This window comes from Glycine max, chromosome 9 (assembly GCF_000004515.6).
Source record: "Glycine max cultivar Williams 82 chromosome 9, Glycine_max_v4.0, whole genome shotgun sequence".
Taxonomy (NCBI): Eukaryota; Viridiplantae; Streptophyta; class Magnoliopsida; order Fabales; family Fabaceae; genus Glycine; species Glycine max.
Window position 1 is genome coordinate 8,643,870 of NC_038245.2, and position 27,363 is coordinate 8,671,232.

At 34.2% G+C, this 27,363-nt stretch overlaps 1 protein-coding gene and 1 pseudogene across 1 annotated transcript; both read left to right on the plus strand.

Annotated features, from left to right (window-relative positions):
* The first annotated feature begins 375 nt into the window (after positions 1-375).
* Positions 376-985, plus strand: LOC106794338 (uncharacterized). Its single transcript, XM_014761583.1, has 3 exons — positions 376-456; positions 535-760; positions 837-985. The coding sequence occupies exons 1-3, from the start codon at positions 376-378 to the stop codon at positions 983-985; spliced, it is 456 nt and encodes a 151-aa protein (XP_014617069.1).
* Positions 986-8,791: 7,806 nt separating this feature from the next.
* LOC100804461 (uncharacterized) lies at positions 8,792-24,206 on the plus strand (annotated as a pseudogene).
* The last annotated feature ends 3,157 nt before the right edge of the window (positions 24,207-27,363 follow it).

Sequence of the window (27,363 nt, forward strand, 5' to 3'; positions counted from 1 at the left end):
ATCTTATTAGTTGTTTCTTGTGTTGTTCATATGGTCATTGGTGTAGTGACATGGTATCATAATAACTATTTTGTTAAGGAACCAACCTGTAATCGAGAACTAGAATGTCACAGCTTCCTTAATCGTCTTTATAGAGGGACAAATAAAGATTGCATTAAACAATCGAGGCTTAGTAAAAATGCATTTTTTAACCTTTGTAGAATTTTACAAGAAAAGGGTGGATTAGTAAGAACAAGAAATGTTCCAACAACTGAAGCAGTAGCAATGTTTTTACATATCCTTGTTCACAACCTAAAGTATAGGGTAACATAATTTAGTTATTGTAGATCTAAAGAAACCATAAGTAGGAAATTCAATGATGTCTTGAACGTGGTAATGAAAGTGAGCAAAGACTATTTGAATTTTCAACCCTATACTTTAGAAGGTGCGGAAGCAAACAAGTGGAGATGGTTTGAGGTAAGTTTATCAATTGTTATGAAAGATTAGTTAATTATAAAATTTTATTAGAATCTAAAAAAATTGTCTTGTTTGTAGAGATGCATTGGAGCACTTGATGGGACTCATATTCTAGTTACAGTTTCTCCTTATGAGAGACCTAGATATCATAATAGAAAGGGTGATGTCTCTACAAATGTGTTAGCTGCTTGTGATCCAGATTTAAGGTTTATTTATGTGTTACCTAGGTGGGAAAGGTCTGCAGGAGATTCTCGAGTATTACGAGATGCATTACGTCGTCAAAACAAACTTGAAATTCCAACTGGTAATATTTCTTGGAAATAATTTTTCTTTTTTTTTTGTCTAGTTTAATCCTATGTTTGTTATTTTAAACATTGTAGGTAAGTACTTTCTTGTGGATGCGGGATGTACCAATGGTCCGGGATTTTTAGCACCATATCGAGGGACTAGATATCATCTCAATGAGTGGATTGGAAACACCCCTCAAAGTTACAAGGAGTTATTTAATCTTCGTCATGCAAGTGCCTGAAATGCAATAGAAAGGTCATTTGGGATCTTGAAAAAAAAAAGATGGAGTATATTAAGAACTCCTTCATTTTTTTTATATAAAGACACAATTAAGAATTATTAATGCTTGTTTTGTGTTGCACAATTTCATAAGAGATGAACAACAAACTGATCAACTTTTAGAAGTTTGAGACATAGAATTCTTATCTGTTGTTGATGAAGAGTTAGTCCATCAATCAAGGGAAGGAGTTCAAAATAATGTCATAGATGATATATCACAACTATTCAAGCTACTAAGGAATGGACAAGATGTCGAGATACATTAGCTATGAATATGTTTGCTAACTATCAAGTTAGAAGAAACTTTGCTTAGAGATAATTATTTTTTAAATGTAATTTGCTATTGCAGACAAACTTTATGTGCTTTGTTACTATTGTACTTTGCTATTGAAGATAGACTTTTATGTACTTTGCTATTGCATAAAAACTTTGCTTTTTCTATGATTGTGCAGTGGACTAATCAAATGAATAAAGTAGGTTGTATCTAATATTTTTTATGTGCAGGTTAAATAAGTGACATTAAATTCAATGGAGTCATCTAATAAAAAAAATGACGGGTAAAAGAGAAGTTTTAGGAAAAAATAATGAGGAAACAAGAAGTTATTTTACATGGAATTTGGAGATGAAACGTGTATTGGGTGATGTACTGAGATATCAAAGGAATTTGGGAAACAAGGGTGACGAAGGTTGGAAAAGGTCTGTATTGAATGTTGCAGTCGCAGTGTTGCCTACAAGCTTCAATGTTAATGTCACATCAGATAATGTCAAAAACCCTATCAAATTATGAAGATCGTGGTATGGTATTGTAAGTGACCATCCTTGGCCAAAGTGGGTTTGATTGGGACGGCACTAAGCACATGATCATAGTTGAGGATGAAAATGTTTGGAATGAATATTGCACGGTAAGTAAGTATTTCTTTAATATGTTATTATTTGTTATTCAAAGTAGATTGGATTTGACTTTTTTCTTTTTTTTGTCCCGTCGCATAAATCGGCTAAACCGTTTCAATGCAAGGTGCTTCAAAACTGGGATGATATAGTGGATTTGTGTGCTAAAGATAGAGCCACGGGTCATGGAGCTGAAACTGCTATGGATGCTGATGAAGCGATGGGTAGAGAAACAAATGAATATTGGAATTCATGGGTTTAGGTGTCACTGCTGTTATAGACTTAGAAGAACCAAGCTCTAATACAAAAGAAAAAAGACAAGGTTCAACTTCTTATGGCACACATTCTCACAAGAGAAAGATTGGAGAAGAAGAAGGAATAACAACTTCTTTGGATAAAATGGCCAACTCTTTTGACCGAATGGTAGAAAAAATGAATGGTAAAGTTGATGATGAAGATATTCAAGAAGTGTTACGTGGGGCAGCTTTGAGACCAGACAACAATGGGCTAAAGCTATTAAATGGTTAGCACCCAAAGCAGTTAGCTATTGTGAAAGCCCCTCCAATTCACAAAAAGACAGATTATGTTTTAACACATCTTGCAAAATGAAACTTGGTGAGTAACCTTTTATCAAAATTTTCTATTTCAACTTTCCAATTATAAAATTGTGTCTTTTTTATGCCAGTTGAAGTGATATTTTCACTATAGTTATTTGTCTTTCCTATTGTGACTTATATTATTTTTGTTTCTTCTATGTCAGATTATTGTGAACATGGAATAAAGAGGAGGAATTGCATTCTTACAAAGCAAGAAAAAAAGTTGATTATTCTAAAATTGTTTGATTATGTTGTTTGTTTTAGACCATCTAATTTGCAAAATAATTCGTGAATTATTGAGTATTATAAGTGAAGTGACATCAATGTTAATGATATATGATTTTAGGTCTTGATATGGATTGAAATATTTTCTTCTATTACAAACAATGAAATTAATATCAATATTTGAATTTTGTATGAAATAATTGTCCTTAAATTAAGTAATTATTTAATTTTAATATGTTTTTTAAAATTATTGCTAGACTAGGTAATTGTATTTTTTTTTACAAGAACAAGGAATTACATATCATTCATCTTTAGTTTTACAGTATTGTTTAATCCAAGTTTTTTTGTGTGTTACTACAAGAACATTGTGTAAGATTCAAAATTATTTAGCATTAAAATTATTTTGATTATTTAATTATTAAATATTAAAAAATTTATTATTAAATATTGTATAGCATTAAATTTATTTTGAATATTTAACTATTTAAAAAATGACTCATATTCATTTTCATTCAATATTGAAATTTTAATTTTTAAATAAATATTTTAAAATGAAAATTTGAATTTCATTGAAATTGAATTACTTTATCCAAACAAGGAAATTAAAATACAAGAAATTGAATTGCCTCATCCTAACAAAATATTTAAAAAATGAAAGGAATTTAAATCAAGACAATCAAAATGTTATGTATTTGAATTTCCTAAAAAAAATTAAATCCCCTATCCAAACACATGGTAAGTGATAATTATCAATATTATGATAAGTACTTGATTTTTATTGAGACAAGGAATAAGTTCAATTAAGACCGTTTGGTGTCATTTGGAAAATCAATCTAGTTATAAGAAATTTTAAGTAGATTCAATGTTCTAACTATTCCCTTAGAGTGCGTTTGGATAGAGAATTTTAACTGGGGAAAGTAATTTATCAGAGAATTTGATTTTCTGTAATTTAGAATTCATTGTTTGAATGCTTTTTATGAAGAATTTAAAATTTTGGAATTTTAAAACAAAATTTTAAACAACTAAAATTCTGGAATTTCAATTTCCTTCTAAAAGGTGAGAAATTGAAATTATCTTCTTACAATCTTCTTCAAGAAACACTGTCTGAGCTCCTAAAATATCGATCGGATGTGAGTATAGAGAAACACGTATAACTAGCACACCAACCATATCTTCTCTTTTTTTTCATTCATTTTTTTCATCCTCATAATTTTAATTTTTTTTATCCAAACACAAAATTTTGAAAATAAAAGAATTTCAATTGAAGTATTTGAAATTCTTAGAATTTTAAATTTCTCAAAATTTTAAATTTTTTCATCCAAACACACTCTTAGGAGATTATATAATAAGAGTTTCCGTCCCCCTCCTCCCCAAGCACGCCATTAGGCATTTATGGAGAATGATCTCCAAGTAGGTATTATTTGCACTATATTGGACTACACATAAATCTTACAGCTCATCATACCTTTTGCTGCTAAGTCAATAATCTATAAAATTATTGTTCATTTAGCATCTATATACTATTTATAAAAGAGAACCCTCTGGAAATTACTGAAATACCCTTGCTTAAGATTGTGACAACTGTCCATTTTATTGGTTTTTTTGGTCTTTTAGCCCTTAATTTTCCACTCTTTTGATGCTTACAGGTGTTTAATTTTGCTGATTGTGGCATTTACACGTGTTTTATTTTGCATGTTGTGCATGTGCTGGCCTTTACTTCTTTACGTGGTTTCTTGCATTTCATTCTTCATTCTTCAGTTTGCGTGTTTTTGGTTTTCATTTTCGAAGATACAGACCAGCTTAATTTGGGTTCTGTTTGATGCTGTTTTGATGTATGTTTTGTTACATTCGATGTTAGCTTAGGGTTTTCTGGCTTTTCTTTTCTTACATGCATATTACCTCTCGGGTTTTTGGCTTTTGTTTTTGTGCTGTTTTTATGTTTGTTTTGTTGCATGCATGTTATTTTTTCATTTTGTTGTGTTGGACGATGTTTGGTTTGCATGTTTGGTTTAGGGTTCGTGGTACTTCTGCTGTTCTGTTCTGGTGCTGTTTTCATGTGTGTTTTCTTACATGCATGTTAGCTTCTAATTTTTGTGTGTTGAACGAGGTTTTGGATTTTTGCTTAGCTTATCGTGTTTCTGTTTTGATGGTGGTTTTGTTGTTTTTTTTTTTGCAGTATTATGGCACGTTCTCCAGACAAGACAAAGAGCATCGATGGCTCAAAAGAAACTCTTAAACTTAGTGTGAGGATCAGTGATCTATGGTTTATTGGCACGCCTAACTCTTAAACTCAGGATGCTTCAATTCTGTGTTTTTTTTTTTGTAGGTTTATTACTTATTACTCATTGTTTAGTTCATTGTGTTGTAACCTTAATGCAATCCAGGGTGATGAGATCCACGCTGTTTGTAAACAAGACCAATTGAAGTCAAAAAAATGGACTTGAAAGAAAATTGTACTTATGTCATGCACAATTTTAAAGTGCTAAAAAACAATGGTCAGTACAGAGTGTGTGATCATCAATTTAAATTGGTGTTTATTGGGGTTACTGTTGTGAGGGAGTGTGTTCTAGGGGACATCCCTTTTAGAAAATACAGGTTTGCTGGATTTGCAGATGTTGTGGCTGGCCAGTTTGAACGTGGACTATTGGTTGGTATGTTAAGTTATATTTTTGCAATTGAGTTTATTTTGAAAGTTCTGTTGTTTTTGGAATTAAATAACATTCCCTGATTTTTCTGCTTGCTTTAGATGTTATTGGTGTTGTGGAGGAGGTTGTCTTCCGGCAAGTTTCAGGAAAAGGTAGAAGGGTAGTCTTCAAATTAAAGGACTTAAGGTAAAGTTCGATTCTTGGTGACAATTTATGTGATATGCTTTGTCAAGTTGTGGCTATGATTATATTATTATTAATAACTAATTGTTTCATAGCTATTTGTTTTTTATAGCCAGCAATTGCTATCTTGCACTTTGTGGGATGATTATTGCTTGCAGTTTTTGAAGTTCTTAGATGATTATGAAGGTGATGGGCCAATTACAGTTCTATTAAGCCATTGTAGGATCAAGGAAGCGCAGGATATATCCTCATCTTGAATTTATTGATTTCTCTGTTTATGCTATTGCATGTTGTGGTTCTGTTTTTTAAATGATTCAGGATCTTATCCCGCATCGATCAACAATTTTTTCAAGGCTTCAAAGTTAATTATTAACCAGCCCGTGATGGAGATTCAAGAATTCAATGAACGATATTTTTTGTATGTGCTATGTAATATATGTTGATTATTTTTTGTCTTATTTTTGTTGTTCATTGTATATTTGTAGGCTTGCAGAGTTGGGCATTGATGCCCGGTTAGGTTTTAAATCCCATGGTGAAGGGAGTACACAACTTTCAGGTTCTATGCAATTATCATCAAAAGAATCATTCTTTGGCAAGGCTGAGGCAAAGACTATTGCTGACATTAACACCATCTCTAAAGTAATGATCTTATATAGATTTTAATTCTTTGTCGTGCATTATCTGAAGTTTTTTATTTGATGTGTATGCTGTTTCACGCAGGAAATTGTTTGTGTCACTGTTGGCACAATTACTAGGATTGTTCTGGACAATCATTCATGGTGTTATACAGCTTGCATTCAGTGCCATTAAAAAAGTGATGCAGAGATGGCGCCCTTTACATGTGCATGCGGCAAATACAATAAGGAAGTTGTGCTTAGGTGATTGTGATCTTTTAAAATGTTGTGTATTTTTTATGCCTTCATCATGTTTTTACTATTGGTGCATATAGTGGCAGATATAGGCTTGAGGTGATGATCAACCAGGAAAATGAAAGCACAAAATTCCTGCTTTGGGACCGTGAATGCAGTGAATTAATTGGCCAATCAGCTGATGCAGTTAATAAGCTTAAAATTGAAGTGTGTTTTTGGATTCAACCGTAACTGTTTATGTTTGATATGTTATTTTTTGTTTGTGTAATACAATTATTCTCTTTGAACAAGGATGGTGATGTTGATTTAAATGCTTCACCCCAAGCACTTGATAAGTTGTTGGGTCATGAACTTGCTTTCAAGATAAAGGTGCAACCCAAGTTTAGGAATTCTGCTGTTTTGAAGTGTTCAGCCGACTCGAGCTTGATAAATACTGTGATGGATATGCTAGCTGATGCTGAGGTAATGTTCAATGCAAGTTATTTGACATTAACTATTGTGAAAAGTATGTATTCTATTCATATTTATCTGTTTTCCATGGGTTGTGTTATCTTCAATGTATGTCTTATTCAGACATCTTCAAAAATGGATATCCCGGTTTCTGATTCCAATCTTTCTGCTCAACATGAATCTGTGAGTTTTGATGACTGCTCTCATTTTTTAATATGATCTTTCTTACAATTCTTGCATTTTGACACTTCATGACTTTCAACTTAGCATTCAACATATTGATTGCCATTTGTTTTATCTAGCAATCCCTCTCTGTGACAGAAAATCATGATCCCCTGCTTGGATTCCCCTTGACGCCTACAAAGCGGCAGGCATTTCAGGATTGTGATGATGAAGCAGGGACCTCTCAAATTTCACCTGCGCAGCTTTCATCCAACAAATTAAAAAAACATGCCGGAATTTAGTGCATTTGGTTGTTTCCAAGTTGTGTTGAACAATTTTTTTCCCCTTGCTATTTGTATATTGTACATTGGCTTCTACCTTATTTCTGTTGTGGTGGTGTTGCTTTTGAACTCTGATCAGAACTTTTGTTTAAATTTTAATCTTATTTTGTATGCGAGTATCCTAGCATTTTAGTTCTGTGCGTTATCCGATGTCACCTTAACTATTGCACTATATTTCAAAATCCTTATTTGTTCAATTGTTAAAATAAATCTCGACAGACCATGCTTATATTAATGGTTATAAAGCCATCTTTGAAGAAATCGAGCTATGCAAATGTTATGAATTGAAATATATCGTGAGAGATAGAACAAGTAAGATTTGAAAATACAAATCAGAGATTGCCAGACAGAAAGTTCAGAAAACATGTTCTTCACAATGATGATAACTTAAAATTCAATTAAAGTTTTAATGGGCCATTAAAGCATCTGATTTTAAGGTTTGCATCTTTAATTGTCTGAGCAGAGAGTATTCATGGGAAACAAATTAAAATATTAGAAATAATGACCACAAAATATTGATCGCTAGCACAACTAAATCAGCATTAATATCTGATTAATTTGTGCATCCTTAATTGTCTGAGCACAAAGTATTCACGGGAAACAAATTAAAATATTAGAAATGATGATCAGGAAATATTGATCACTAGCACAATTAAATTAGCATTCATATCTGATTAATTTTCTAACAGCAGAATATACACACCAAGACAAAAGTATCAGCTTTGGAGTCTTGAGAAACATGATCTTGCATCATCAATGATATGTAATTAAGTGTTTTTTTATTATCAATCATCATTTAGCATGATTTGTTATTTTAGATACCATTTTTTGCTTGATTTTGCTTTCGCAAATGCAGAATCGGATATTTGATGAATTTACTCCATCTTTCATCATATCTCTCAATATGATGTACAATTAATAAGACAAGTAAAAAAACAATTTCTCTTTAGCTTGACATCCTAATTCTACCATGCATAACATTTTCGATATCATATTTCTTATCGATGGCCCCAAAGCATAGGTATAATAATGGTTATAAATGCAAGTCTAATCATTTTAGTGCATTTAATTAGCTGTCAGTATTCATAATTTTAGTGTTTTTCCTTATGCTTACTTTTGATTACTTACTTTTCAAGTTTTAATGTGGCCGTCAAAACCATCACTATAATCATGGCTATACATGCATGTCTAATCGTTTTTATCAAAGTATGATCCATTTAACCAGGTGTCAACATTGATAATTTTAGTCAACAAGTCAAGTTATGTCTTGGTCCGAGTGGAATAGCATTTCTTTTCTGCATGTCCATGGACTTTTGCAATTTTAATTTTGCATGTATTGTAATATATTAAAACAAGAAGTCAGTGAAAATTTTATAACTCAGTCAAGATTAACAACAACCATCAAGAACATGGATAACCATGAGCATGCAAATCATCGTGATACAGCACAAGCCAGGATAAAGAATAAAGGTATCAGGCAACACAAAGTTAATGATTAGGCTCAGAATATTGATTGTAAGCAATTCAAAATATTATGTTCCAAATTACAGTTAATAATTTTAATTAGTTTGTTGATTTAGTAATACAATATCCATAATTTTTTTCACATAAGGACAAGCAAACTGTAAGTCACATTCAATATTATGTGAATCCATTCCACATTAAATAAATTCCACTAAACTTAGATTCAATTCACTTTTTTAGTTAATATTTGTGATTCATCAAAGGATGAAAGTTCTGAATCAACACAAGGTACCAATTAAAATCGACTTTATCAAATTAATTTTCAACATTATAATGCTATAATCTAATCTAAATGCAATTTTAATGGGCTGTGTTTCAGTTTCTTCACCTGAGAACCAAAATTATATGTCCTTAGCTAATGAGCCCGCAATTAATAGAGAAGGTAACGATTAATATTCATAAACACTATGTTATTAGCTCACTGTCGAATATCTTTCACTCTGCAAAACTGCTTTTGTTTATCGTATTTCAATTTACATGTTTTCCTAAAACATTTTCAATGACCAACTTCACTTTGCCATATATCATTAAATTATTTCAGGATATTCTGATCTTGGTGATCAGCTCATGCAGTGTAGTCACTGTAATGCAAATATGTGGTATGATGAAAGAGTCTTAAAAGATAAAAGAACTACAAATCCAAGATTCAGTTTATGTTGTGGAAATGGCAAGGTTGAACTTCCATTGTTACAGAATCCACCTAAATATCTCTACCAACTTTTGTATGATCATGGTACATCTGATAGTAAAAATTACCAACAGAACATAAGGACATATAACATGATGTTTGCCTTTACTTCTGCTGGTATTAAGTTTGACAAATCAATTAATCATTCAAGAGGACCTCCTACAATAAGAATTCAAGGTCAACCATGTCATAGAATAGGTAGTATGTTACCGATGCCTGGGAAAGAACCAAAATTTGCACAATTGTATATCTTTGACACAGAAAATGAAGTGCAGAATAGGATTAATGCAATAAGGTAGTTAGTCTTTCATTATTATTATTATAAATGCACAACATTGATCAACAATCTTACATTTAAACAGAATTCAATTGTTTATTCTGCATTACTAATCTTCCAATCATCGTATATATAATTGTTTACTTTGGTCAGCAGTCCACATAAACAAATTCAAGAACACATTGTTTCACAACTTAGTGAGATGCTAGATGAATACAACGTGCATGCAAAAACTTTCAGGATGGCCAGAGATAGATTACAAGATGTTCAAGTGAATAATATCAATTTGAAATTGATTTCTAATCATGAGAAAGATGGTCGTACATATAATGTACCTACTGTTCCTGAAGTTGCAGCACTAATAGTAGGCGATTTTGATGCAAATTCAAAAAGAGATATTATTATTGAAACTCAGCATAGACAACTACAAAGGATCCATGAATTACATTCTAGCTATCTAGCTCTACAATACCCTCTCTTATTTCCTTACGGGGAAGATGGATATAGACCTGATATTCTACATAGCAGTCGATCAGATGGTCAGAAAAGGAAAAGAAATTGTCTTACAATGAGGGAGTGGTTTTCTTATAGGCTACAACTGATGCAATCCTACCCTGCATGGGCATTGGGTAGAAGACTCCAAGTAGATTGGGCTAGAGATCCAAGGGAAGGCCCTAGGGTTCTCATCAGCCTTAGGGTAGATTTCGAGCCCATGGGCTAAGTATGAGCCCGCTTATCTTTGTAAATATTAGAATAGGTTTTTCCTTCGTTTGGGCCTTGTATTTTGGTCATTCTAGTAGTATAGGGTTTTAGCCTTGTATTTCGGGGCATTTTGAGTAGTCTTTGTAGTAAGGACTTTTTTTTGTATTTTCATGTTTTTTGTCATGGGGGTGAGCTTAGCTATTATAGGGGGTGTGTAGCTAAGCTCTAGCTTCTCATCTCAAGGAGGTGAGCTTAGCTATTAGAGAGGTATGTGTAGCTAAGCTCTAGCTTCTTTAGGAATCTTCTTAAGGAAGCTTCTCAAGGAGGTGAGCTTAGTTATGAGAGGGGTGTGTGTAGCTAAGCTCTAGCTTCTCAAGGAAGTTTTCTCAAAGAAGCTTCTCAAGGAAGTTTTCTAAAGAAAGCTTCTCAAGGAAGCTACCTAGTCTATAAATAGAAGCATGTGTAACACTTGTTGTAACTTTGATGAATGAGAGTCTTGTGAGACACAACTCAAAGTTCAACTTCTCTCCCTTTTTCTTCCTTCAATTTCGTGCTCCCCCCTCTCTCTTTCTCTCCCTCTTTCTTTTCCTCCATTGAAGCATCCTCTCCAAGCTTCTTATCCAAGGCTCATCTTGGTGGTGAAGCTCCTTCTTCCATGGCGCCGCCTCTTACCTCTTCTCCTTTGTCTTCCGCTGCATCTCCATGGTGGAAAATCACCATTAAAGGACCTCATTGAAGCTTAAAGGTCCAGCCTCCATAGAAGCTCAACAAGCAAGCCTCCATCAAGTGGTAATCAGAGCACAAGAGCTTCAAGTAGGTGCTCCTTAAACCTCCATTAATTTTTTGCTTTACCATCTCTTCCATTGTTGTTTCTTCATTTTTTCTCCATGTATCTCCTCACATGTCTTTTGCTAAATGTTTTTAACATGATTCTTTAGATTTTCCACCAATTAAACTTGCTATAGAAGCTATATTTGATTTTCTATGGTTCAAATTTCTTGTTCTTGTTCTTAAACCATGAATTGTGTTGAGTTTAGGTTCCTTTGAGTTTTGTCTTGATATTTTTTGTGGCTGAAACCTAAACCATAAAATTCTTACAAAAATATTAAAGTAGAAGAAAACCTCAAAAATCTAGAGTGACTTGTTCACCTATTGTAGTTTTGTCATAGAAGTCATGTCTAGTCATGAAACTTGTCACATAAGATTTCTTATGTTGTGCTGAATTTTATTTTTCTTGTTTCTTTGTCTAACTTATTTGTTCATGAGTGTATGAAATTCTCTTAGCATATTATTTGATTTGAGTCAAATCTTTCATGTTAATTAGTCTTTAACATGTTCATGCAAAATTCTTAGAGAGTCTTTGATTGTGAACCTTTTCTTGAACTTTTAGGTTTCCTTATGATTGTGTCTATTGTGAATTTGAGTTTTGGTGATTGAATTGCTGCTGAAATGTTGATCCTAAATGAATATTGAACTCCTAAAAATGTGGTAAACAATACTAGTGAGTTCAACATACATAGGAAGGTTGAAAGTAAGCCCAAGGCAATCAATATACCATGCTTAAAAATAAAAAAAAAAATCGCTGGTGCTGGCAACTTGGACATACAAACTTGTAAAAATTACTGAGAATTGGTTACTTCGAATTTTGAGCTGAAATTTTTACTGAATTTTACAGACATCTGGAAGAAAGTTATAAAAAAAGAACCAAGTGATTTGGAGAAAAGGAAAAAAAATATAAAAATCATACAAGTTGGCAGAAAAAATCAGTATCCAGAAAAAAAAAGTGAAAGGGAAGTGTGCTTGTTGTTTTGGCTCAAAATTTATTCTATAATTGGTGTCTGTGTTATACCAATCTTAGTTCCAAAATTTCAATTGAAAATTACTGTGAAAACAAGTGCCAAAGCTAGAGGTTTGTTGAGTCTTTTTTTTATAGTTTTTTTTACTTTACTCTAGAGCCATTCTAAGTTTCTCTTTGAGTCCTAGCTTGCTTCTATGCCCTTTTCATTGCTTTAATTGTTGAGTAATCCTTGAAAAATTGTCTTGTTAAAACTCCATTGGTTTAAATTTCATTTCATTTTTTTTGGTCTTTGGTTTTTGCTTGTCTCTTTGTTTCCTTGTTTGTGGGTTGCCATATAGGGAATTGGAAGGAGGATTGGTATCATCCCTTGAAGAATTTGAGTCAAGAAGAAAGGGGCCAACCACCTTAAGAGCTATTGGACTAAGAAGCACTCCAAATTGAGTGAATCACCAAAGAGAGAACAACCACCAAAATTGAGGACCGTTTTGTAATTTTGTAATTGGCAATTTACTTACCTTCATTGCTTTCAAGTTTTGTAACAAAAAGGCCTTTCATTGGAAGTGTGTTGGGAGCCTCCAATAGGTTACCAAACTTCCATTTGTGTAATAATTTTTGGCAATTTTTCCTTAGGATAGTGAGTGTTTTGTTGGTAACCTTGAATGTGGTCATCCAAACACTCTTAGGATTCGCCTAGTTTACATTTCTTGCTTACTTTCATAGCTTATTTCCTTTACCTTCCATTGTCAAACCGCCTAGATAGATTTCCTTTTACCAATTAGTTTTTTACCTTATCTTTCACACCTCTTTTAGTGTTTATTTTGGCTAGTTTCAACCATAGTTTTTTTTACCTTTTGTTTTCAAACCTCCAACAAGAAGGAACCACAACTTAGAAACCAACATGAGTCATCATTCATCTAGTGTTAATGGAGAGGGTACTAGTCATAAAGACCCTTTATCTAGAATCTTAGATGAGTTGAGTTCCCTCAAGTTATGGAAAGAAAAAAAAAAAGAAAAGAAAAAGGAAAAAAAAGAGTGGAAGAAATAAGTCAAGATGAAAGAAAGAAAATAAAGAGGAAGAAAGAAGAAAAATAATGAAAGAAATGAAAAGAGAAAAACATGCCTCCTATAGTAGTCATAACTCTTGCAAGAGCCTAAGTGAAGAACTTCGTGACTATTATGAAGGAAGGCATAGGTCACATCTTAGACCTCACTCCCATAGAGAGAAAAGGAAAGAAAGCCTCAAGAGGCTAACATTAACCTCCCATACTTCCATGGGAAGGACAATGTAGAGGCTAACTTAGATTGGGAAATAAGGGTAGAGCAACAACTTAAAAGAAGTCTACTTCAAAATCTTATGGCTCTCACTCTTATCCAAAGAAAGACCAAGGTCAAGGCATCTTAGGGGTGACACCTTCTAAGCCCAAAGATGATAAGGGGAAGACAATAGAAAAGCAACCCCTAAGGCTAGTATGCAAGAGAAACTAGCTCTATAAAGTGCTTTAAATGTCTTGGAAGAGACACATTACTTCTCAATGCCCCACCAAAAAACCATGATTATGAGGGCCAAGACATTTATAGTAGCCAAGATGAGGCTACTACTTCACCTTCCTCTAGTGAAAGTGAAGAAGCAAAAGGGGAAGAATCTAGTGAAGAAATCTACCCCCAAGAAGAAGGACAACCATTATGGTTAAGAGAGTGTAAGGAGGTAAGTGTCTCCTCCAAGAGGTTAGCTAAGAAGGAAATCATTTTAAATAAAGACAAACATTAAAGAAATTTCCCTCTTAGACAACCTCCACATTTTCTCTTTGTAAAAAGACACTTGTAGCATTGCCACACCTCTTGGCTTGAGTTTATTCCTCAAGTAAAGAGTTGTTGGATGAGGGTTTGGTTCGCAAGAGCTTAAATCCTTGTGCTTTGTTGGTGCCCAAAATAGGTATTATTAGGCACCAAATCCCTAAAATAGGTGGTATGATGAATGTTTTGAGTGGTGCAACCCTCTTTTGTAAAATCACTCGTGCACCAACATCTTCATGATTGTGTACATAGGGACTCATTAGGTAGGTTTGTTCTTATTTTTAGTTTCAATACAAACTTAGGTACTCATATGGGACACCTTAGGTTTGTCATACTTTTTGGTAGGAATAATCAACATGAAAATACAGAAAAAGGTATGTTTTATTGCATTACTTTTCTTAATTTTTTAAATAGTGATCAAGGGGTTCCCATGAACCCTAAGAGAATAAAGGTCATTCCTGAGTGGCCCACTCCACCAAGTATAAGAAAAATTTGGGGCTTCCATGACTTAACAAACTTTTACAAAAGGTTTGTCCCATATTTTTCTATACTTGTAGCACACTCATTGAGTTGGTGAGAACCATGTTCCTTCATGGGAAGATGCCAGGAAATGGGTTTTCAGACCTTACCTTACTTCAACATACCAAACACCACTAATACATATGTTTTTTTCTTTTTACAGGTGTGAGGAAAAGCCCAGAGTATCAAAACCTCGGGATTTGAGGTCAAATCCTTTCCAAGGTGGAGGGAATTCCACATGGACCATGAACCATATGATATTTACTAATGAATACAGTTCTGGATCATCTTGTTGTGAAGGTATCTCTGCTGATATAATTGATCAATTTCATCTGAGGATGGTATTTGTTATCAGGATGTAAAAAAAACAACAAATGGACATGAGGTAGCCTCGTTTTTGAAATTCTATTGTATACATATCTGCAATTTATTAGTAAGTCTGTTAATAGAAAATAATTAAAGTTATTAGATATGATTGTGTGATTAATATTGGCAGTGTAAAATAACAATGTCACACATAATATAAATTCAACAAACTTAGAATCAACTTACATGCAATAACTTTGCCTAGTATGTGATTCTTCGTCAGGTCAATAAGCATTTGTTCATACTTTAGTTTGAAGACTCTGGAGATTATGTTTGGCCTATCTGCTACTTTCAGATTCAACGGATTCAACAATCTATGGATTACAGGCCAGTTTGGATTGCAGGTTAAAGTAATAAATATATTTGGGAAGCTCACATGGCTACATATGGTCATACCATCAAAATAAAGTTGATCCATATAGCGCGGAATGCCAACAAAAGTTGGAGGCAAAATGACTCTTTTACCTTTATTTAGGCCTCTCCTACTTCCATCATCCAATGACTATTGTAAGCTACAAAACTTGTCAACTCAAAGTTTTTTTTGGTTGTTTCTGATCTAAGAAAGCCTTTCTGACTCAACCATAGTATAGCTGTCAACAACAAATTGTAGGAATAGTCTCCTAGAATTCAACAAAGTTATAGATTCATTTGATCTGCATTGTTGATGCAATCCTACCCCGCATGGGCATTGGGTAGAAGACTCTAAGTAGATTGGGCTAGAGATCCAAGGGAAGGCCCTAGGGTTCTCATGAGAACCCTAGGGCCTTCCCTTGGATCTCTGGCCCAATCTACTTGGAGTCTTCTATCCAATGCCCTTGCGGGGTAGGATTGCATCATTCCCTCCACCTTGGAAAGGATTTGACCTCAAATCCCGAGGTTCTTCATACTCTGGGCTCCTTCCCTCAACACCTGTAAAAAGAACAAAAACATATGTATTAGTGGTGTTTGGTATGTTGAAGTAAGGTAAGGTCTGAAAACCCATTTCCTGGGCATCTTCCCATGAAGGAACATGGTTTCTCACCAACTCAATGAGTGGTGCTACAAGTATAGAAAAATATGGGACAAACCTTTTGTAAAAGTTTGTTAAGTCATGGAAGCCCCAAATTTTTCTTATACTTGGTGGAGTGGGCCACTCAGGAATGACCTTTATTCTCTTAGGGTTCATGGGAACCCCTTGATCACTATTTGAAAAATTAAGAAAAGTAACGCAATAAAACATACCTTTTTCTGTATTTTCATATTGATTATTCCTACCAAAAAGTATGACAAACCTAAGGTGTCCCATATGAGTACCTAAGTTTGTATTGAAACTAAAAATAAGAACAAACCTACCTAATGGGTCCCTATGTACACACACCATGAAGATGTTAGGTGTACGAGTGATTTTACAAAAGAGGGTTGCACCACTCAAAACATTCATCATACCACCTATTTTAGGGACTTGGTGCCTAATAATACCTATTTTGGGCACCAACAAAGCACAAGGATTTAAGCTCTTGCGAACCAAACCCTCATCCAACAACTTCTTTACTTGAGGAATAAACTCAAGCCCAAGAGGTGTGGCAATGCTAGCAAGTGTCTTTTTACAAAAGAGAAAATGTGGAGGTTGTCTAAGAGGGAAAGTTTCTTTAATGTTTGTCTTTATTGTAAAATGAGTTTCCTTCTTAGCTAACTCTTGGAGGAGACACTTACCTCCTTACACTTCTCTTTAACCACTAATGGTTGTCCTTCTTCTTGGGGGTAGATTTCTTCACTAGATTCTTCCCCTTTTGCTTCTTCACTTTCACTAGAGGAAGGTGAAGTAGTAGCCTCATCTTGGCTACTATAAATGTCTTGGCCCCTCATAATCATGGTTTTTGTGGTGGGGCATTGAGAAGTAATGTGTCCTCTTCCAAGACATTTAAAGCACTTTATAGAGCTAGTTTTCTCTTGCATACTAGCCTTAGGGGCTTGCTTTTCTATTGTCTTCCCCTTATCATCTTTGGGCTTAGAAGGTGTCACCCCTAAGATGCCTTGACCTTGGTCTTTCTTTGGATAAGAGTGAGAGCCATAAGATTTTGAAGTAGACTTCTTTTTAAGTTGTTGCTCTACCCTTATTTCCCAATCTAAGTTAGCCTCTACATTGTCCTTCCCATGGAAGTATGAGAGGTTAATGTTAGCCTCTTGAGGCTTTCTTTCCTTTTCTCTTCTATGGGAGTGAGGTCTAAGATGTGACCTATGCCTTCCTTCGTAATAGTCACGAAGTTCTTCACTTAGGCTCTTGCAAGAGTTATGACTACTATAGGAGGCATGTTTTTCTCTTTTCATTTCTTTCATTATTTTTCTTCTTTCTTCCTCTCTTATTTTCTTTCTTTCATCTTGACTTATTTCTTCCACTCTTTTTTTTCCTTTTTCTTTTCTCTTTGTTTTTCTTTCCATAACTTGAGGGAACTCAACTCATCTAAGATTCTAGATAAAGGGTCTTTATGACTAGTACCCTCGCCATTAACACTAGATGAATGATGACTCATGTTGGTTCCTAAGTTGTGGTTCTTTCTTGTTGGAGGTTTGAAAACAAAAGGTAAAAGAAACTATGGTTGAAACTAGCCAAAATAAACACTAAAAGAGGTGTGAAAGATAAGGTAAAAAACTAATTGGTAAAAGGAAAGCTATCTAGGCGGTTTGACAATGGAAGGTAAAGGAAATAAGCTATGAAAGTAAGCAAGAAATGTAAACTAGGCGAATCCTAAGAGTGTTTGGATGACCACATTCAAGGTTCCCAACAAAACACTCACTATCCTAAGGAAAAATTGCCAAAATTATTACACACAAATGGAAGTTTGGTAACCTATTGGAGGCTCCCAACACACTTCCAATGAAAGGCCTTTTTGTTACAAAACTTGAAAGCAATGAAGGTAAGTAAATTGCAAATTACAAAATTACAAAACGGTCCTCAATTTTGGTGGTTGTTCTCTCTTTGGTGATTCACTCAATTTGGAGTGCTTCTTAGTCCAATAGCTCTTAAGGTGGTTGGCCCCTTCTTCTTGACTCAAATTCTTCAAGGGATGCACCAATCCTCCTTCCAATTCCCTATATGGCAACCCACAAACAAGGAAACAAAGAGACAAGCAAAACCAAAGACCAAAAAAAATGAAATGAAAGCTAAACCAATGGAGTTTTAACAAGACAATTTTTCAAGGATTATCAACAATTAAAGCAATGAAAAGGACATAGAAGCAAGCTAGGACTCAAAGAGAAACTTAGAATGGCTCTAGAGTAGAGTAAAAAAACTAAAAAAAAAGACTCAACAAACCTCTAGCTTTGGCACTTGTTTTCACATAATTTTCAATTGAAATTTGGAACTAAGATTGGTATAACATAGGCACCAATTATAGAATAAATTTTGAGCCAAAACAACAAGCACACTTCCCTTTCACTTTTTTTTCTGGATACTGATTTTTCTGCCAACTTGTATGATTTTTATATTTTTTCCTTTTCTCCAAATCACTTGTTCTTTTTTTATAACTTTTTCCAGATGTCTGAAAATTCAGTAAAATTTCAGCTCAAAATTCGAAGTAACCAATTCTCAGTAATTTTTACAAGTTTGTATGTCCAAGTGCCAGCACCAGCGATTTTTTTTTTTAAGCATGGTATATTGATTGCCTTGGGCTTACTTTCAACCTTCCTATGTATGTTGAACTCACTAGATTGTTTACCACATTTTAGGAGTTCAATATTCACTTAGGATCAACATTTCAGCCAGCAATTCAATCACCAAAACTCAAATTCACAATAGACACAATCATAAGGAAACCTAAAAGTTCAAGAAAAGGTTCACAATCAAAGACTCTCTAAGAATTTTGCATGAACATGTTAAGGACTAATTAACATGAAAGATTTGACTCAAATCAAATAATATGCTAAAAGAATTTCATACACTCATGAACAAATGAGTTAGACAAAGAAACAAGAAAATAAAATTCAGCACAACATAAGAAATCTTATGTGACAAGTTTCATGACTAGACATGACTTCTATGACAAAACTACAATAGGTGAACAAGTCACTCTAGATTTTTGAGGTTTTCTTCTACTTTAATATTTTTGTAAGAATTTTATGGTTTAGGTTTCAGCCACAAAAAATAACAAGACAAAACTCAAAGGAACCTAAACTCAACACAATTCATGGTTCAAGAACAAGAACAAGAAATTTGAACCATAGAAAATCAAATATAGCTTCTATAGCAAGTTTAATGGTGGAAATCTAAAGAATCATGTTAAAACATTTAGCAAAGACATGTGAGGAGATACATGGAGAAAAATGAAGAAACAACAATGGAAGAGATGGTAAAGCAAAAAATTAATGGAGGTTTAAGGAGCACCTACTTGAAGCTCTTGTGCTCTGATTACCACTTGATGGAGCTTGCTTGTGGGCTTCTATGGAGGCTGGATCTTTAGCTTCAATGAGGTCCTTTAATGGTGATTTTCCACCATGGAGATGCAGCGGAAGACAAAGGAGAAGAGGTAAGAGGCGCCATCCATGGAATAGAGAAGAAGGAGCTTCACCACCAAGATGAGCCTTGGATAAGAAGCTTGGAGAGGATGCTTCAATGGAGGAAAAGAAAGAGGGAGAGAAAGAGAGAGGGGGGAGCACGAAATTGAAGGAAGAAAAAGGGAGAGAAGTTGAACTTTGAGTTGTGTCTCACAAGACTCTCATTCATCAAAGTTACAACAAGTGTTACACATGCTTCTATTTATAGACTAGGTAGCTTCCTTGAGAAGCTTTCTTAGAAAACTTCCTTGAGAAGCTTCTTTGAGAAAACTTCCTTGAGAAGCTAGAGCTTAGCTACACACACCCCTCTCATAACTAAGCTCACCTCCTTGAGAAGCTTCCTTAAGAAGATTCCTAAAGAAGCTAGAGCTTAGCTACACATACCTCTCTAATAGCTAAGCTCACCTCCTTGAGATGAGAAGCTAGAGCTTAGCTACACACCCCCTATAATAGCTAAGCTCACCCCCATGACAAAAACATGAAAATACAAAAAAAAGTCCTACTACAAAGACTACTCAAAATGCCCGAAATACAAGGCTAAAACCCTATACTACTAGAATGGCCAAAATACAAGGCCCAAACGAAGGAAAAACCTATTCTAATATTTACAAAGATAAGCGGGCTCATACTTAGCCCATGGGCTCAAATCTACCCTAAGGCTCATGAGAACCCTAGGGCCTTCCCTTGGATCTCTAGCCCAATCTACTTGGAGTCTTCTATCCAATGCCCTTGCGGGTAGGATTGCATCAACAATGCAGATCAAATGAATCTATAACTTTGTTGAATTCTAGGAGACTATTCCTACAATTTGTTGTTGACAGCTATACTATGGTTGAGTCAGAAAGCTTTCTTAGATCAGAAACAACCAAAAAAAACTTGAGTTGACAAGTTTTGTAGCTTACAACAGTCATTGGATGATGGAAGTAGGAGAGGCCTAAATAAAGGTAAAAGAGTCATTTTGCCTTCAACTTTTGTTGGCAGTCCGCGCTATATGGATCAACTTTATTTTGATGGTATGACCATATGTAGCCATGTGAGCTTCCCAAATCTGTTTATTACTTTAACCTGCAATCCAAACTGGCCTGAAATCCATAGATTGTTGAATCCGTTGAATCTGAAAGCAGCAGATAGCCAACATAATCTCCAGAGTCTTCAAACTAAAGTATGAACAAATGCTTATGGACCTGACAAAGAATCACATGCTAGGCAAAGTTATTGCATGTAAGTTGATTCTAAGTTTGGTGAATTTATATTATGTGTGACATTGTTATTTTACACTGCAATATTAATCACACAATCATATCTAATAACTTTAATTATTTCTATTAACAGACTTACTAATAAATTGCAGATATGTATACAATAGAATTTCAAAAACGAGGGCTACCTCATGTCCATTTGTTGCTTTTTTTACATCCTGATAACAAATACCCATCCTCAGATGAAATTGATCAAATTATATCAGCAGAGATACCTTCACACAAGATGATCCAGAACTGTATTCATTAGTAAAAAACCATATGGTTCATGGTCCATGTGGAAGTCTGAATCCTGGATCTCCATGCATGAAAAAAGGCAAGTGTAGTCGTTTCTATCCTAAAATGTTCCAGCCGCATACTGTTTTAGATGTGATGGTTTTCCAGTCTATCGTAGAAGAAACAATGGTAATGCAATTGAGAAAAATGGTGTTATAATTGATAACAGGTATATTGTACCTTACAATCCAAGATTGCTCAGAAAATACCAAGCGCATATCAATATTGAATGGTGTAACCAAAGCACTTCTATCAAATATTTATTTAAGTACATCAACAAGGGATATGATAGAGTGACTGCTGTTTTGATTGATGAAGATAACATCAAACTGAGAATGGTGGCACCATAATGATGAGATCAAAGAATATCTAGATTGCAGGTATTGTTAAAATTGATCTCTAATTTATCTGATCATCATTGTTATAACAACTAATTCTATCTTCCTAACAGATACATATGTCCCTGTGAATCTACTTGGAGAATCTTTGGATTTCCAATACATGGCAGAAAACCTGTTGTTGAAAGATTACACTTCCATCTTCCAGGCCAACATAGTGTTCTCTATGAAGACCATGATGATATTGATGATGTATTGTCTAAGCCAAGTATCTCTGATTCAAAGTTTATTTCATGGATGAACACCAACCAAAATTCTGTTGAAGGGAGAAATCTTACTTATGCAGAATTTGTTTCTAAGTTTGTATACAATCAGAAGAAAAGATGTTGGCACCTTAGGAAGAAAGGTATACCATTGGCAGATTACTATGGGTTCCACCAATTACAGGGAATTATTTTATTTGAGAATGATGCTTACTGTTTGTAAAGGACCTACCTCATTTGAGGATTTAAGAACAGTTGATAATGTTCAGTATTCTACATATAAAGAAGCATGTTTTGCTATGGGATTTTTACAAGATGATAAAGAATTTATTGAGGCAATCAAAGAAGCAAAAGACTGGGGTTCAACACATTATATAAGAAAGTATTTGTGTTGTTACTTTTAACTGCAACAATGAGCAAACCTGAACAAGTTTGGGACCAAACTTGGCATTGGATGGCTGATGACATTGTCTATAATTATAAAAAATCCATCAACAAGTACAAGTTAGTGCTAATTTCCCATCAGACAAATCAATATTGATATGGCATATAATTTGACTTTTTTCTCTTTTGTGTATTAGCATTGCAGCTTGATGATAGAACTCTTCAAAATTTGGTCTTGCTTGAAATTGAACAACTGCTGCAAGAAAATCAAAGATCGCTAAGAGACTATCCTTCAATGTCATATCCAGAGGATGCGAATTTTCCAGCTTATCTAGACAATAGCCTTATATTAGCTGAACTGAACTACAACAATGAAGAACTTAGATCAGAGTTTGAACATCTATTTTCTCACATGACAGGTACATTAAGTACAGAGCAATTTACCCCTCTGAAAATTATTATGTGCATTTCCTTCTTAGCTTTTCTCATCTATAAATTAGTATTTTAACTTCATTCATTTATCTTTAAATCTAATACCACATATCGATGATTTCAAATGAACAAGCTTCAATTTACAACCAGATTGTTGAAGCTGTTAATAAAGATGAAGGTGGTATGTTTTTCCTCTATGGATATGGAGGTACATGAAAAACATACATTTGGAAAACACTTGCAAGTTCACTGAGAGCTGACAATAAAATTGTAATAATGGTAGCCTCTAGCGGCATAGCTTCTCTGCTATTGCCTGGAGGTAGAACTGCACATTCAAAATTTAAAATTCCAGTTCTAGTTTTTGAAGACTCAACTTGCAATATCCATCAAGGAACTCAATCAGCTGAGCTATTAAATCAGACAAGTCTAATCATTTGGGATGAAGCACCCATGGCTCACAAATTCTGTTTTGAGGCACTTGATCACAGTCTTAGAGATATCATCAAACACAACTCAAAGGACAATAAAATCTTTGGAGGTAAAGTCATGGTCTTTGGTGGAGATTTCCGGCAGATCCTGCCAGTCATTCCAAGAGGGAGCCGCTCTGATATTGTTAACGCAACCATTAATTCCTCTTATCTATGGGATCACTGTCAGATCTTGAGACTGACAAAAAACATGCGTTTACAAAACAACATGCAAGCAACAGATCAAGAAGAAACTGCAGCTTTTGCACAATGGATTATAGATATTGGTGATGGTATTATTGGAGATGAAAATGATGGCTATGCTACTATTGAAATTCCACAGGAACTATTAATCACAGAATATAATGATCCTATTCATAGTATAATTAGCTCTACATTTCCAGATCTATCTCATCATCACAATGATCCTGAATACTTCCAAACCAGAGCAATATTAGCTTCCACAAATGAAACAGTGCAACAAGTTAATGATTATATGCTTACAATGATACCGGGTAATCATATAGTAAATTATCTTATTCTGTTTTTCATCTTTTAATCAACTTTCCTGGATTTTACATTTTTGGTTGGTGAATTTGTTTTTTTATGTCTAAAATATTGATAGGTGAACAAATGGAATATCTAAGCTCTGATTCAGTTGACAAATCCAAAACCATTGAAAGTTGTCATCTCCGCTCACTAACAACTGAATTTATGAATTCATTGACAACATCTGGCTTACCCAATCACTGTCTCAAACTCAAGATTGGAACACCAATAATGCTATTAAGGAACTTAGACCAAACTCAAGGGTTGTGTAACGGTACTAGGTTAATTATCACAAGACTAGCAAAACATGTTATTGCAGCTGACATAATTTCTGGGACAAATATCAGAGATCATGTTTATATCCCACGAATGTCTATGTCGCCTTCACAGTCACCATGGCCTTTTAAGCTATTGAGGAGACAATTTCCGATAATGCTTTCTTATGCTATGACAATTAATAAATCCCAAGGACAATCACTATCTTCAGTTGCACTTTACTTGCCAAAACCAGTTTTTTCACATGGCCAACTATATGTTGCATTATCAAGAGTCAAGTCAAAGAAAGGACTTCGAATTTTAATACATGATCAGGACAAAAAAAATTACTTCAACAACGAATGTGGTTTTCAAAGAGGTCTTTACAAATATTAGAAGGTAAATCCAATTTATTTTCAATTACAAATTTAATTCTAACCATAACTGGATTTTCTTCTTACTCATATGATCTCTGATATACAGTTAAAACATCATCAAATGAGTCAATCTATAATTCATTAATTTTAAAAAAACCAGTCTTCCTTTATGGAGTGCATTTTCTTATTTGCTGCATTTTAAATTTTCATCCCTTTTCATGAACTCCAAATTAACCATTTCTTTCATGAATTGCACGAAAGAAAATAAAATGCTTATCTCAATTTAAATGCTACCATTTAGCAAATGAATTCTATATGTTACTCTGCCTGTTTTCCAAACATGATACACTTATTATTATTCTTTTAGTAGAACCATTTATCTTTTCTTAGATAATCAATTGGCCTTGCAAAATATTATCTATGCCAAATCATTATCGACTTCAGCATTAGACAGGTCATTCATCTGATGATGCAAATTGTATTTATAACAATACAAAAAATTAGCTTACTCTTTGTTATATTCAGCAATAAAAATACCTCTTCACCTGCCTCAACCACCACAGTCTTTCATACTTATCATTCTGCCAATTCACGTCCAATCTTTGAACAGAACATTCAATGCTCCACGGTTCCCAAACCACTTAACTTGCTGTCACTTACACCCCCCCCCCCCCCCCGAAAAGCAATGACCCTTCCATCACCCACTACTTTACATTATCAGACCACGGTTCATTTCTTTGCCACCTTCATTTCAACTCTAACCAAATTTTTCTCTCAAAGCGACTACCACCATGTCTCCTGCTTCATCCACCGCTTCAAGCAAGGTAAGCCTAAACCCAAACCTGACTGCATGTTCATTCATTTCTTGATTTTTCTCTTGCATTTGGTTACATTTTTCATCCATATCCCGAACCAAAATTCAACATCTTGCCATCTATGTTTTCTTAAGTTTTCGAATTCCAATTTAGGACAGACATATTGAACAATTCTGCTTTTGAATTCATCATTGTCTCACTCAACTTTCTTTCCTGTGGCAAAGCCCTAATTCAATTTTCCCTGCTTCTACTTCATTTATTTGTGCCCATTGTGTTAGGTTTCTTGCATACTACGTTATCATCTATCTTACCCTTTAGATATTAGAAACGTTTAAATGTTATTTTTGTCCCTCACACTTTTTGCATTCATGTTGTGCTTTTATCGCAATCCATGTTGAAATTGGACATTTTGTTGATACTAATTCAAAAACATGTTCCAGTGATTTTGATGTTCTATTATTAAATACATAGTTAGAAATTTATATATTAATTTACTTCTGTTCATTGGTAACGAATCCAGAAAATTATTCAATAATTTTGAATGATGCTACTATATTGTCACTATCAATGAACCCTAGGTAGCATGTCATCTAGAATAACATTTGACTCATGCATGTAGGAAAAAACAGCCTATGCATATCCTGTGTGATTATACCCTATCCAAAACAAAACAGATACAATATTAAGTTAAATCTTTTTAAATGCCTATTAAATTTCGTAGCATTCTATTACCATTATTTCGAACTATTGTATTAAGATTCTAAGTAGTTCAGTTATCTGCACCATCTATTACATTGTTTTTATGATGTTGAATCTGCCCTTTCAAACTTTCTTGCTTTTGGTCCTTCATTACCATTATGAAGTGTATTTTCTTATTTGTTCGATCATATCATCTCTGATATACATCATCTATTATATTCTCTTTATAATCCTGATTCTGCTCTTTCAAAGTTTCTTGCTTTAGGCCTTTAATTCGAATCATGAAATGCATTTTCTTATCTGTTCGATCATATGATATCTGATTGAGAACTTTTGTTGCTATTGTATTTGCTTTTGCTGCATTTTCTGATCTCTGCAATGTTCTGTATTCCTTATTTTCATGCTTTGCATCTAATTTCCCGCGTCTTATATTGTATGCATCTTCTCTTATCTTATTTTAATTATCCTAAATTAGAACTGTTAAATCCAATTACTACTACATTGCAACAACACAACAATTTAGACCTGCAGACCATTGAATTAGTCAATATGCATGTTTTTTAAATGCTAAGTCCATTTTTTTTCTCATTGCACTGCAGTTGAGATTGCCTGCTATCAGAAAACCATTGATATTGCAATTTAAAGCTGTCTTCCATTGTGACAAGGTTAAATCAAAGTCTTCCTTTCCATATTTTATCCTTTGTGCTTCGGATATTGTTTTTCCTTTTTTAAATACTTTTTCCCCATTGCAGGACGCCATAGAAATACCAGGCTTCTATCAGCGCCAATGGCTACCAAATTATCCTGAAATTGTTGAATTTAAGTATGATGGGGAAACCTACGAAATTCAAGTCAGACAACACAAAGGCAAACTTTACTTTGTTAATGGCCTAACAAGATTGAGGACAGAACTGCAGATTTATGAATCTGTCACGATAAATTTCCTGGCCTGCGACCACCCTTCAAAATTTGACCTCCACTTCACTCCACCATTAGACCAGCAGAAATGCAAAAGGCGCCGTGCAACAAGAAAACACATCTGGACATATAAAATCACCCAATCAATGCTAGGCGCACCATATCCATTTATATCTTCCATACAAATATTAATTTCAATGCCTAACTCTTTTTTTTCCCTGCAGCAACTTCCAGCCTCTGTCACACAATGCCTAATCCACTGTGGTGATCATATAACAATTCTCAGAAGATTCGGACCTCCACTGCAATGGAATGTAGTTGTGCTCGACAAAGGCATCGGTGACAAGTATGTCACTCTCCCTTGGTACAAATTCCTTCAAGAAGGTGATTTTAGCCATGAAAACGAGCTCTCATTCTACTATAGGCGTGCTGAGAAGATCTGGGAGGTTGTCATCAGGCATGCAATTGATTGGGATGATAGTGATATAGATTAGGAAAATCTACCATCTTATTTTGCAAAACAATGTTTGTTTACGTTTATTTTCAACATCTTTATATTTATCTTTGAACAATTTGACATTACAACTAATTTATATGAATGTTATTCCTATTATCTTTTTACAATGCCTTTTTTTTTATTCTTCAATCGAAAATCATTTAGATAAAAGACCCGTGCATGCGCACGGGTTACCGACTAGTTATAAATAAAAATATACTCCACCAAGCATTATAAAGTTACATAACTCTAATC

Coding starts and splice junctions, on each gene's coding strand:
- LOC106794338 (XM_014761583.1), top strand. CDS start 376: ATGAAAGTGAGCAAAGACTATTTGAATTTTCAACCCTATACTTTAGAA. Junction 457..534: donor ACAAGTGGAGATGGTTTGAG/GTAAGTTTATCA, acceptor TCTTGTTTGTAG/AGATGCATTGGAGCACTTGA. Junction 761..836: donor CAAACTTGAAATTCCAACTG/GTAATATTTCTT, acceptor TAAACATTGTAG/GTAAGTACTTTCTTGTGGAT.